General features: G+C 58.5%; 1 protein-coding gene across 1 annotated transcript in view; it reads left to right on the plus strand.

Moving 5' to 3' along the window:
* Nucleotides 1-13,192, plus strand: part of LOC133351725 (plexin-B1-like) — a 52,012-nt gene that overhangs the window by 9,274 nt on the left and 29,546 nt on the right. The window contains 3 exon segments of the mRNA XM_061567156.1: nucleotides 7,126-8,254; nucleotides 11,096-11,275; nucleotides 12,424-12,549. Of these exon segments, the coding sequence (XP_061423140.1) occupies nucleotides 7,126-8,254; nucleotides 11,096-11,275; nucleotides 12,424-12,549 (1,435 nt within the window).

Below are 13,192 nucleotides of genomic sequence, written 5' to 3' on the forward strand. Positions count from 1 at the left end.
ACGAGGCTCGGCGAGGACCAATGACCGGGCACGGTGGCGGCGGTGGGCGAGTGGTGGCCTGGCGGTTGTGTCTCTGCCGCCCGCTGTGTTTGTTTAGAGCCTCCCAGCACTGGGCCACAAAAAGCCAGGCTTACTTCCCCATCTTGACCCCCCCCTCACGCCCCCCTCACCCCCCCCCCCCCCCCTCAATGCCCACTGCCTTCTTAAGGCTGCCAGCTGCTGGGATGGGCAGCGGTGACGAGTGACACTTCCTCCGCTGCGCGCGTCACCGCTGCGTCTTCCCGTGTGTCCCTCGGCCCTCACGCCCCATTGGAGCTCTCTCTCTCTACGCTCCCCCTCTCCATTCGCTTTCTCCCTGCTCTCCATGGCTCGCTTGGTTTTATCTCCCACCGCCCTCGCTTAGAACGTCGCGGCGACGAGACCCTTCAGCGCTCACTTTGTCAACACGCGCGCGCACCCGCACGCACATCCATATCATTAGACGCGCTTGTGAGCATGTGAGACTCTGGCTGGGGCGGACAGGGATCGTTAAAAGCAGGGTCCGGTAATTGCGCCGCGTTTATCCGAGTGTCGCGTTTGGGCCACGACGGCCCGTGCACAACGGCGGTGCGGGGGGCGGGCAGCTTGCGCGCAACGTCGCGATCTCTTGCAATGTTCTTTCCTGACGATCGCAAAAATCCTCGGGGGGGGGGGGGGGGGGGTGGAGGACCGACTTGCGACGACTGCCGCTTCTCTCCGAGCCGTGAAAATCCTGCTGATGACTTCGAGCGGGTCTGATTGAAGTTGCCACGCTGCGCGTCGGCGCCCGCGCCCTTCACCGAGCCCATTAGCGTCTCGCTCGCTATCGGGATCGCTCGGCCCTTTGGGCCACTGCCACCGCTTATCGATTCCCTGAACGAGCGACGTGCCCCGCAGCCAAAGTAACGACTTTGGTTGTGGTTGGTAATTTTCATTAATACTAAATGGCTTTTTAAATCAATTAGAAATCAAGGTTGTTGGATGCCGGCGGGGTTGCAATATTTGCCCGAAACTGTCTCGACGTGGAGCGGGAATCCTCCGGAAGAGGAACGGCGGCGCCTGCATTGATGGCCGACTTGCGAGGGTGCCCCAATTATGGAAGCTCTCTGACCTCGTCACTCGCACGCCGGGAGGCGGCGCACATCGTCGGAGGCTCCTTAAAATCCCGCGGTGCAGCGCAGCGCGGCTTGGACTCCAGAAGGAGGGCACTCTCGCGCCTGTGACGCCATCCGCGCGGACCTTGCAGTTGAGAGTTGATGGTAGCCATGCGATCACTAAACAGTCAGATTGGGTGATTTGTCACTGTTTGGGGGCCGCAATTAGATTTAAGGTTTTTTTTCTTTCCCCTGTCGTTTGTATTACTTGTCAATTTTGTTCACACCATGTGACGTTGAAATATCTGTCAAGATGCGGTGCCACACCACCCCCTCGCCACCAAAGCTTCCTTCAACCCCTCACGCCGGATCCCACAGCCGTCATACAGTAAACACGCAGCCACCTCCTCCATCCCCTGCCTTCCGTCCGCTCTCGGGGTCTTCTCCCCTCGGTCGCCAGAGACCACCGCCATATCGTTTGCATCACATTGCAAGTGATCGATTCTCACGTTGCACGCGGTTCAATGCGCGTATCGCGAACGGAGGAATTTGGCTGGAGCGACGAACCGGTACCTCGTCACACGCCCTGTTAGGTGGCCAGCAGACGGCAGTAGAGCGATCGGATCTGTGAACCCGTCTGTGCGGATCCTTGCGCGGCGTTAAACCCCCCACCCACCGCTCCATATGCACAGCACCCCGATATGGCAGCACCCTCCCGGAGAAGAGGTGAGGCTCGCCAGGGCAACACCAGCGACCGCTGTACACCGGGTGGCGCGGGCCGTGCGTTTGACCCCGCGGGGGCACCCCTCGCTGACGACGCACAGCACCACCCTGTGTGACCAAACGGGCCCCCCTCGCTCGGAGAGACGGGGCGAGGTGACGTGTTGGTGGCGTGGCGTGGTGCTACAGATCGGCACGATGGTACGGTACGGCGTGGCTCTACAGTGCGGCGTGCCGGCGTGGTACAGTTGGGGCCGGCAGTGGCTTTCGTCGTTGCTCAGGAATGCGTGTCCCACCCCGGCGGCCATTGTGGTGGGGGATGGGGGTGGGGGCTGGGGGGTGGTTAACGCGCTGCGCTACAAACCCGGCGATCCGAGATCGATTCCTGCTCACGGTCAACGCTAGGTGACTATTATCCTAACCAGTCCTGGGCCTCCCCTAGGTCGACTCGGCCTCAAACGAGTCCCCGGTGCGGTGTGTACATATCGTCACGAGGGAGACAAAGGCGGCTGGCCGGGGTGCAGGCCACCCACCCCCTCGTGTGCCCTGCCAGCCTTCATCGGGCTACCCACTAACAGCACTTGCTCCAGCAGTCTATTGAAGGGTACACGGGGGATCTTTGTATTTGGTGGTGGCGGTCCCCCCCCCCCCCACCCCCCCCCCCCCCCGTCCACTGCCAGGCACACGTTCCTCCCACGCCCCCACGCCGCCAGGGATGGGTACGGCGCCGCCCCGACGATGGTGCCAGGCGCGGTGCAGGACCAGTTCGACTCGACGACACCGCCCCCGCAACTCAAACAATCCTAAATCCTGGGTCGACCAGTTCCTGTGGTTCATGACGTCTGTTTGGAAAACACCGCAGGATTCACTCGTGAGCATCGTCATCGTGGCTGTCTCATTAGCAAGGTGCAGCCTCAACTTGAATAATATCTAAAACAACTTTTACGAGTGCTGTTTGTCGCTGACCGCTTGTCGTTTTGGACCAGCGGGGCCCGTGCAGCTGCAGTCGTGCAGTCGCGTGCCCCATCGCCTCCCCCCAGGGGTAGACACATTCCCACCTCCCACCGGTAAACCAGCGGGACTCCCCCACCCACCCACGGAGTCCTTCACCAGCCCACACTGACCGCCGTGGTGAAGTACGGTCAAAAACAACCCCCTCCGCGAGCCGCACGGTAACCGGGAGGCCCTCGTGCAAGCGGTGGATTGACGAGGGAGTCGCAACTTCTCCCCACGCCTGCTGTCTCAGTGAGAAAACTACCGCCTAGCCGGGCTGGGCGGGAGAAGGCCGCGCCGCTGCCGCCTCCCCCCGCGTGGCTGGGCTCTTCTGGGAAGCTGTCATCAACGCTTTGGCCGCTCTCAAGACTGCGCGCCGAGTAAACGTCCCCATAATTTGCCGCGCGACCGCAGAGCGGACGAGCGGACTGGCGTCTGTGGGCGCGCGCCCCCATCCCTCCCTCGCTGCTGCCGCCACGAAGGAGTGAAACGGCCGGGTGTGCGGTGTTGCTGGCGCGGAGGAGTGGCGCTCGCTTGTGCCCCGGGGGTGCTGGTGGGAGGCCCGCCCGCCCGCCGTGCTCTTGCCGTGCCGCATTCCGGTGATGTGCTCTGACGGTCGTTGCCCGTGACCCGAAGAGGAGCATCTGTCTCGGGGCGCTCGCTTCCCGACTGACCGAACGACCAGTGGCAGCCGCGGAGGTGGGGGGGGGGCACGGCGGCCAACGGGCGACACTGGGAGCAGTGTCAGAAGCGGGACGTGTGGTGCCGTGAACAGAGAAACTGAAAACGATGAATGTAGGGGATTTGGTGAACCGCTGAGAATGGTTTGGTTATCGGTAAGGGTATGGTTGATCAGATGGCCGGTGCTCCTTCGCCGGTGCTCATTGCTGGTTGCTTGGGGTCGGTGGAAGCGCTCTGAATTGGTGGCTGGTTTGATGGTTGGGGTTAGGGGTGGAGTGAATACTGGTAGCTGGTTTGCTGTTTGTTTGGGGTTAGGGGTAGAGTCAGGACTGGTGGCTGGTTTTCTGGTTGGTTCGGGGTCCTGCTCGTGGCTGATTGGCGCGGGGGCGGTTTTGGGGTTGTGGGCGAGGATGGCCGCTGGTTGGCAGCGTGGTAAGGGTTCGCCTCAGGCTGGCCGTTCCGTTGCTTTTGTGTTCTCCGTGGCGAAACGATTGACACCCCAACCCCCCACAACTTCCCTTGACAACGCGCGAGACCCCGTCCCCTCCTCCCCGTTACGACGTGCGGCATAGTAGCGGGGTTTTGTCACTTTCTGTTTCGCGTTCACGACCCAGCGCCCACGTGCCCACATTGCCCCCCCATCTCGCGTTTTGCGCGCTGAGCTCGGGGTGCCTGCGTGTTGCTCTGCGCGTGGCGGGGAGTGGCGGCGCGGTGGTTAGCGCGCTGCGCTACGAACACGGTGACCCGAGTTTGACTCAATTTTAATGTCCCAATTTATTTGTTGGGACTGCGTGTTGATTTGGTATGGTCTGAGACTGTTTTTGTTGTCGTGTTGGTGCCTTGCCCAAGCTTGCAATTAATCATACTTGTATTAAACAAATTGCGACTTGATAACCTCTCTCTTTCGCACTCCTATCGTATTTTTCTATGTTTAGTTGTAACTTGCTAACCCCCACCCCTACTGGACATCTGTGAAAAAGTGCTTCATGGCTCTTTGTGATTCCTCCAGTCTGAGTAAAGATTCTGATTCTGACTGGGCCTTAAATGAGTGCCTGTTGCGGTGTGTAAACCTCAGCACCGGCGTGGTGCTGGCCACACCACCCCCTCGTGTGCCTTTCCGGCCTTCACAGGTGCTCACGAACAGCACCTGCCCCAACAGTCTGTTAAGGCTAGACGGTGGGGGAGCTTTTGTTGTTGTTTGACTTTGCCGCTCTACGTTTGTATAAGAGGTCAGGGTAAAGCCATGAAATGGATTCACGAGGGGTTCAATAGAGATCTCCGGAAGGGATTCCATCGGGAAACGGTTTGGTCACCGTCACCGCCGACTAAAGAGGGAGGGAGGGAGGGAGAGAGAGAGAAAGAGAGGTCATGAAGGTGGTGGGGGGGGGGGGGGTCCGTGCGCTCGCCCACGGTGGGCCGGCAGCGAGTGCTCGACAAGCCCTACTCACGTATGCTCAAGGGGGGTGGGGGCGCGGAGTGATGGGACGTCGGCGAAGAGGGGCGACCTGCGGGGTTCCGTTGAGGTTTATTTGTCTGACCAGGCGAGAAGTCCGGAGAGAGAGAGCTGGACCGGTCTCACTTGCAAGAACGACCTGCGTGCGTGTGTGCGTCCGTCCGTGTGTGCGAGTGAGCGGTGGCACAGTGGTTAGGGCGCCGAGCCACGAGCCCGGCAACGCGAGTTCGATTCCCGCTCACGACCAACAGCAGTGAAGAATATCTGAACCGGTACTGGGCCTCTCCTAGATCAACTCAGCTTTCAATGAGTACCTACTGGGGAGACAAAGGTGGCAGGGCGGGGTGCTGGCCACCCACCCCCTATTGTGGCGTGCCAGCTTTTCATAGGTGCTCGCTCACAGCAATTGCCCCAAAAATATGTAAAGGCGAAATGGAGAATCTTTGTCTCTGTCTTGTGTGCGAGTGGATGAACGCGCGCGCGCATGTTTGACCGTGAATGCGCGTGAGCTAATGCTAATTGGTGTGGATGGAAACAGCAGCGTGCGTGCCAGGTCCTGGGCTTCGTCAGTGCCACCGCCGTTGTCGGCGCCGTGTGATTGCGCTGACGACGGCGCTCGCGCTCCGTGGGGGGAAGCCGACATTTCGTTTGAGGCCAACGGCTGTCCACGTTTGAGCCAAACTGCCTCTGACGTGCGCTCGGCGCCCTAATTAAACGCAAACATTGTCCCCTTGAATAATTCGCCGACGCCGTCCACGAAATTAACTTGGTTACCGCGGATGCATCCGGCGACGGACGGCGCTGGATGCCGGCCACACCCAGCGGCGAGCGGCGGCGTGTGCGCCAAATTGGCCGCGCCAATTAATTATTCACTGTTAATTAAGCAGCGACCGCGTCGCCTGCGACCCGATCACTGCAAACACCGGGAGCTCTCGCAGACACCGCAGAAGAGTTTGCACGCCGCTAATTGGACCTAAATGTTATTGAAACGATGAAGGGCGAACGCTCTCCCCCACCCCCCTCACGACATTGCGTGTACGCAGCGACAGTAGTTCGCGCGGTGCGATAGTCAGGCGTTTCGCGGAGCGCTCGCGCCCCGTCGGTTAATGCGGGTGGCGCAAGACGCGTTATCGCGGTACGTTGCGGTGCATCGCAGCCTGGGGGGGTGGTGGCACCTTTCCACCCAACGAAGCGGGACATTCAAATCGTTATCGGGAACCAAAAGCGGCCGAGCCGCGCGCTTAAACGTGTCTGTGCCAGGTTGAAAATATCCGACCCCTTTCGGCACCGGGGATGATCATGGCTGGGAAGTTCGCGCGGTGACAGATGAGAACATTGTCTGCCGGGGCGATTGCAAGGGGTGGGCCCTCGTGTGGCCGTGGGCCGCATGAAGCGGCGCCGCGGCCCGGATACAGATTGCGGGCCATCGTGTTCCCCACGGCCAGCCGAGATGGCCTCGTGCCACTGTAGTTTGTGTCGTGCTCTCGCACCGTAGGGCTGTGTGGATTTGGTTATCTGGTCCCCCCCACTCCCCGCTGAACCCAGACCAGGAATGTCACTTGTCCCGCTCAGGAGGCCATAACTTTCGTGGTTCAAATCTTTGTTTGTGCAGTGAATTACATGGAACCATTTTGTTATCAAGTGATTTCCTTTCTTTGGCCGTATAATTCAGGGCTACTAAAGTTTTTTCCTACGTCGGGGGTGGTACCGATTCGTGCTGCGTTGGGTTGAGGGCGTGAGGATCGATGCGAGTGGATTGGGTTGGATGCGTCCCGTGGGGGTTCGCGTGACCCCCACTGACCCCCTGGAAACACGGCTCCGCTCACTGCATGCAGCGTCAGGTATCGCGACCTGGGATCCATGCAATCGCCGGAGGCGTGGATTTGCCTAAGTGCAACCGTACCGGTTGCACAAATTGTGTTGTTTAGGCTTTTGCTAGTGAGGGGGAAAAAAACATTTAAAGTCGAGCGCCGTGCTCTAGTGACATGCTTGAGTGGAGCATCATCACAGTGACGTCACTGGTAACTTTGAAGTCACGGTGGGGTTGGGGCCACCTCGTCCGGTAATCCTTGACTTGCGGTAAATCCCGATCATTAATGTTCTCATCAAGACCTCGTAATGGTGTCCTTACCCTAACACGAGGATCATCTCCTCCCCGTGTCGCAGGCCGGCAGGGATGCGGACGCCACGGTGCTTGCTCACGCCGGCATCGGCTTGGCTGGCGCTGCTGTGCTACTGCGTCCTGGTTTGCCGGGGCGCCGATACCGCGATCACCGTGAGCACCCCCACCGCCCTCAACCACCTGCTGGTGGACAACGAGACGGGGCGCGTGTACGTGGGCGCCGTCAACTTCGTGTACCAGTTCGACGCGTTCCTGACGAAACAGAGCGAGCTCGGCACGGGCCCCGTCAATGACAGCAAGGAGTGCCTGCCGCCCCTGGAGCACTGCAAGGATACGCAGCTCACCAACAACTCCAACATGCTGCTGGTGCTCGACCGCTCGGGCGGCTCGCTGGTGGTGTGCGGCAGCGTCCACCACGGCACGTGCGCCAAGCTGGCGCCGGACGATGTGTCGCAGAAGACCTTCTGGGTGGAGTCGCCCACCTACAGCCAGACGGTGGTGTCGAGCAACGCGAGCGTGCGGGTCGTGGGCTTCGTGGCGCCGGGCGTCGGCGGCGAGGACATGCTGTTCGTGGGCAGCGGCATGGCGCCCTACAAGCTGTGGCCCATGTGCACGCGGCACCTGCACCAGCTGCCGGCGGGCGACGCGTTCACGGTGGCGGACCGGGCGCACATCGTGGGCGAGCACTCGACGTACCACTTCACGTTCGCGGCGGCGTTCGCGCACGCCGGTCACGCCTACTTCGTGTTCGCGCGCCACGAGTCGACGCTCTCCACCAGCCCCTTCACCAGCTACGTGGCGCGCGTCTGCCTCGGCGACGACACCTACCAGTCGTACGTGGAGGCGCCGCTGTCGTGCCGCGACGGCGCCTCCGCGTACCCGCTGGCGCAGGACGCGTACCTGGCGGAGGGCGTTGGCTCGGAGCTGGCGCGGAGCCTGGCCGGTGGCGGCGGGGACGGCGACGGGGACGGCACGGGACCGGTGCTGTTCGTGGCGTTCGCGGCCACGCAGGGCCACGGCGGCCTCCCGCTCAACGAGTCGGCGCTCTGCCTCTTCCCGCTCGGCCGGATCGCCGCGGTCATGAAGCGGGCGCGCGTCAGCTGCTACCAGGGCAGCGACAAGGACTCGCACGTGCAGTACATCTCGCTGCCGTGTCGCAAGGAGGGCGAGGATGTGAGAGCCGCCATGCCCACACACTGTTTATTCGCTCTGGCCTCGAATGTGTGTGCGTGTGTGCGCGTGTACACTGTGTGTCGTGTCGCGCGAGTGTCGCGCAAGTGTAGCGGTTAGCGCGCTGCACTCTGAACCCGTTGACCCGATATCGATTCCTGCTCATGGCCAACATTGGTGACGATTATCTGAACCGATCCTGTGCCTTTCCTAGGGTCGACTACCTGTTGTGGTGTGTAAACATCACCACTGGGGTGGCCAAAAAGTCAAGACATATAGGGTTATTGTATCTATATTTACAAATCACATTTAATTATTATTTAATTTACTTGAACAAATTTTTTTATTGACTCCCATTAACCTTACTGCATGCACGAATTTTCTTTAGAAATTAATTTAGGACTTATTTATTTTTTATAGATTACATGTTCAATCTTTGAACATACATCGATTGTATTGTGTTATCTCAATTCATCCAGGGATCTTGGTGGAGATTTGTAAACGACACATCTGAGGTGACCCCCTCGAAGGAAGAATATATAAATAGATGTTAATGATGACAATAATAGATGCAAAATTAATTTAAAGAATACAGTGTTAAAATATTTTCCCTGCAAGTGTCAACAGAAATGAATAACCCCAACGTGTCCTAACATTTGGGGCCACCCTGTCTATCTATTTACTTTATACGTCTCCCGCTTATTCTCTGTAAAACAGCCCCGGCGCGTGGGTTATCAGGCACCAGGTCGTCGATCGTTCCACTGCCATCGACGAGTCGAGACCGCGCGTGTGACGCCGCAATTCCCGCGGAGAGCCGCCGCCGGCTAACGCCATGCGCGGCGACCGTGCCGTGATCACCCGCCGCGCCCCAGGCCATGCTCGGCCCCGAGTCGGATCTGGACGTTTTCTCTTCAGGCCGGCCAGCGTGTGTCGCGGTTTGGTTTTTGGCTCGGCAGGGAAAATAGCCGGCAGGTACGGTGCGGGCCTCCACACTGGCTCGGCTCGGATATAGCAGTGGAAAAAGGGGGAGGGAGGCTAACCAGGTTAGACTGGGCTCGATTATATCTACCGACCCGAGTTACCCTCCCGTAGCATCATTTTCAGCCAGCTCTCCCATTGGGGTCGCCGACTTGGAGAACATCACCGCCCCCGGCACACCCACACATTCAGTCTACCTCTCGTCGCCACGGGCTGTGGCTCCCGGGAGTCGCGTTACCACCGGCGGAGAAATTCGTCTCCGGAGCGGAGGTTACGGGAAACAACATCATTAATGGCCGTGTTTATGAGACCGGCTGCGCAAGGCCCTGACCGGGATTCTGTGCCCAGTTCAGTTTTGCCGTGATGGTGGGGGGGGAGGGGGCCTTGGTGAATGAGGCCGCTATGAATAGAAGCAATCTCGTGGCTCATCTGAACATCTTTTAGTTGATTGTTGCGCTCAGTGAAGGCGGTGTTTATTTGTGCAGCGACGCGCCCTCTCTTGTTGACTTGTTAGGCGAGCACGTGCACACGCGCGCGCACACGTACGCACACTCGTACACAAAAAAAGACAAGGATCTTCCATATAGCCTTAACAGACTGTTGGGGAAAGTGTTGTTTGCAAGCACTTATTAAGTCCGGCACAGTACATGAGGGGTGGGTGGCCAGCACCACTCCCGACCGCCTTTGTCGCCCCGGTGGCGATGTTTAAACACCGCACCAGGTACTCATTTGAGGCTGAGTCTACCTAGGGGAGGCCCAGGACCGGTTCAGATAATCGTCACTGATGTTGGCCGTGAGCCGGAATCGAACCCGGGTCACCGGGTTTGTAGCGCAGCGCGCTAACCACTACACCACCGCTCCCACCCACACAGACACACGTGCGTACGCACACACCCGTAGGCACGCTCGCTGCGCCGTCGGAGCGCACACGCAGGGGCGGGCGAGTAAATGAACCCAGACGAGCGATAAATTACCCCGGGTTTGCGCTGGAGGAGGAGGCCCGAATCGGGCCTCTACGCAAACATCGGTGAGGCAGCTCTGGCGGAACAAACAGAACGGCCCCCGGAGACCGCACGAGGTGGGGGAGGGGGGGGGATGAACGCAGTTGCTGAGCGTCGTTCAGCAAAACGTCCAGTGTCCAGCAACAAACAGCACTGTTATCCGAGTTGTAATGGTTAAGAGTTTGTCACACGTTTCCTGCATTGAGCCACGTTGATTGTTGTAAGAGCTTGGGAGGGGCTTGAAGAGACGATGATGGTGATGATGATGGTGAGACGATGACGATGATGGTGATGATGGTGAGACGATGATGGTGATGATGAGATGGTGAGGGTGATGATGGTGATGATGATGATGGTGATGATGATGGTGAGACAATGATGGTGATGGTGATGATGAGATGGTGATGGTGATGATGGTGATGATGATGGTGATGATGATGGTGAGACAGTGATGGTGATGATGATGGGAGGAGGGAATTCCAGCGTGGAGCAGTGCGAGGGAACGAGCCGAAAGGGGAAGCACTGTGACCTGCAGTGTGGCGGGTGAGTGGGCGAGCGAGTTGTTGTTAGCTGCGGCGTGCTGGTGCTTGAACGTGGTGTGGATGAGGCAAAACAGTCATTCTGGGAGACCAATTCCTCCACCACGGGTGGAGGAATTAAGTGAAGTTCCCGGACAGAGTAACCATGATAGTAGCAAGAGAACAGTGATACGGAGGCAACTGAAAAGTGGGGAGCAAGGGACTCGAGTGAATTACTCAGTGCCGAGTCATCATTTGGCAGTGGTGCCGTGTCCGTGATGTGGGCCGTGTGTGGCCCTAACCCTTCCGTCCGTCGTTCCGTCCGTCCCCTCCCCATCATGTCCCAGTCGGAAGCGCGTTACCCGTGCGGATCGGAGCACCTGGCCACCCCCATCACCAGCAAGGTGCCCACCGACGGCACCTTCCTGGGCCGTAACAACGACGCCTGCATCACCGCCGTTGCCGTGACGACCGAGGAGGAGCGCACCTACGCGTTCCTTGGGACCAACAAGGGCCAGCTGAGCCGGGTAAGGTGGAGGGGGCGGGGGGGATTGGTTCCTCACGGAAGACGCTCGTGCGGGGAGGTCGCACGGCCGCCCCGGGCCTCTGTGGGGCCGTGAAGCGTCGATGGCCCCGTTCGAGCAGCAGGGGACCTCGCTCTGTTCCGCGTTGCGGTAGGCCAAATTGATCCGCTTGTTTGTCGAGGGCGAGCCGTAACCCTCCATCGGTTTCCATATGTACGGGGATAGAGCTTTGCCCCCCTATTGCATTCACTGAATAAACGCTCATTAATTGGCTGAAAACATCTTAATGTAAAAACGTATGGTGCAGGACCCTCCTGAAAGAGAGTCCTTGGAATGAGTGTGGCTTCCTGGATATATCAATAATAATAATAATTATTTTTGTTATAATTTCAATCCCTCATTCTGAGATGATGTCCACAGTTTGTCTGACCTGGGAGCGTTCCTATTTGTCCACAGCAATGTGAAAGTGCCCAGTGGTTCCTTCTTGACATATCATATCACAAACATCTTTCTCCTCGTCGGATCGCTCCGTTTTCTCATGCGATGTGAACTTTAACGGCGACGCCTTCGTCGCTCGTTGCAGAAGTCCGCAGTTCGATTCCAGCGGCCACTGTAGTTAATACTGCGGTGCACTGTATTAACCTTTACATATGCGTGTTTACTTCACTCGCTGTGGGCGTTACTGATCCCCCTGACGTAATTCGTTTGAGTCTGTGGGTCTCTGTGCGAGTCTATGGGTCTATGTGCGAGTCTATGGGTCTATGTGCGAGTCTATGGGTCTCTGTGCAAGTCTATGGGTCTCTGTGCGAGTCTATGGGTCTCTGTGCGAGTCTATGGGTCTCTGTGCGAGTCTATGGGTCTCTCCGTGAGTGTATGGGTCTCTGTGCGAGTCCACTGGTGACTGGGCTTAGACCATCAACTCACTGCACTTCCTGAGAACCCGGTTTAGTTGCGGAGGTGGCTGCCTGGATTCGAACCTCGGGTCTCAGCGGTGCCGGCCTCGCTCTCCGACCTCCAAGCCCCCAGGCTTGCTTTCATCCCATTCTAAAACGGCATGCCGGGCGGCGGGCCTAGCATGTTGGGGCCTTTTGCTTATGTGGTCACGGTGTCTGTGCTGCTGCTGCTGCTGATGCTGCTGCTTCGTGTGCCAGGCGTTCATTGCGGACAAGGACGGTTTCAAGGACAGCATCCCGCTGCTCTCCGTGCCGGGCGCCATCAAGCAGGACATGGAGCTGAGCAACGACAGCAAGTACATCTACGTCATGGCCGAGAACAACGTGAGGCCCTCCGGCATCCTCCCACACCTGCGAATACTCCCAACACTCAATTGCTACAACATTTTGAGTTGGTCCAGGTTTTATTGAGACGAGTGACCACGTGTGTGAGAGTGAGTACAGACGAGAACCCGATTTTTGGACTAAATCGCAAAACGCCAAAATCCAGGCCTAATTACGGACTTGGGGACAATCTGAATATTTAGTTTTAGGGATTGATCCAAAAAAACGGAAGTGACGATGGTATTATCGTGACATCACTTCCTTGCTTTCCCTTCGAAAGTGGCGTCGCTTGGCATTGGGTAAGGCTGGCGAAGCCACGGTGGTTATCACGAAGACATTCGCGCAAGATGTACACAATCAGAAAAAGGCCTGAGATAATCCTTGGATATTTGACCTCATCCTGAGCACGGCAGGAGTTGCGGAGCAGTGGTAACGCTCGCGCCTCGTAGCATGAAATGCTGGTGGCTCGATTCTCGACTCAGGGGGTCAGGTGGGCCTGTGCACAGGCACCCGTGACCGTTCTACCTCGTGGCAGGGTTGTGGTGTTTGCCCGCGCGACGTTGCCCGTGACTTCGTCGTTGAGCCCGATTATCTCCCCACGCCCCCCCCCCCCATTCCCCCCGTGCCTCACACGGTGGCGTAC

Source organism: Lethenteron reissneri, chromosome 38 (assembly GCF_015708825.2).
Source record: "Lethenteron reissneri isolate LAM-NWPU_2019-01 chromosome 38, ASM1570882v1, whole genome shotgun sequence".
Taxonomy (NCBI): Eukaryota; Metazoa; Chordata; class Hyperoartia; order Petromyzontiformes; family Petromyzontidae; genus Lethenteron; species Lethenteron reissneri.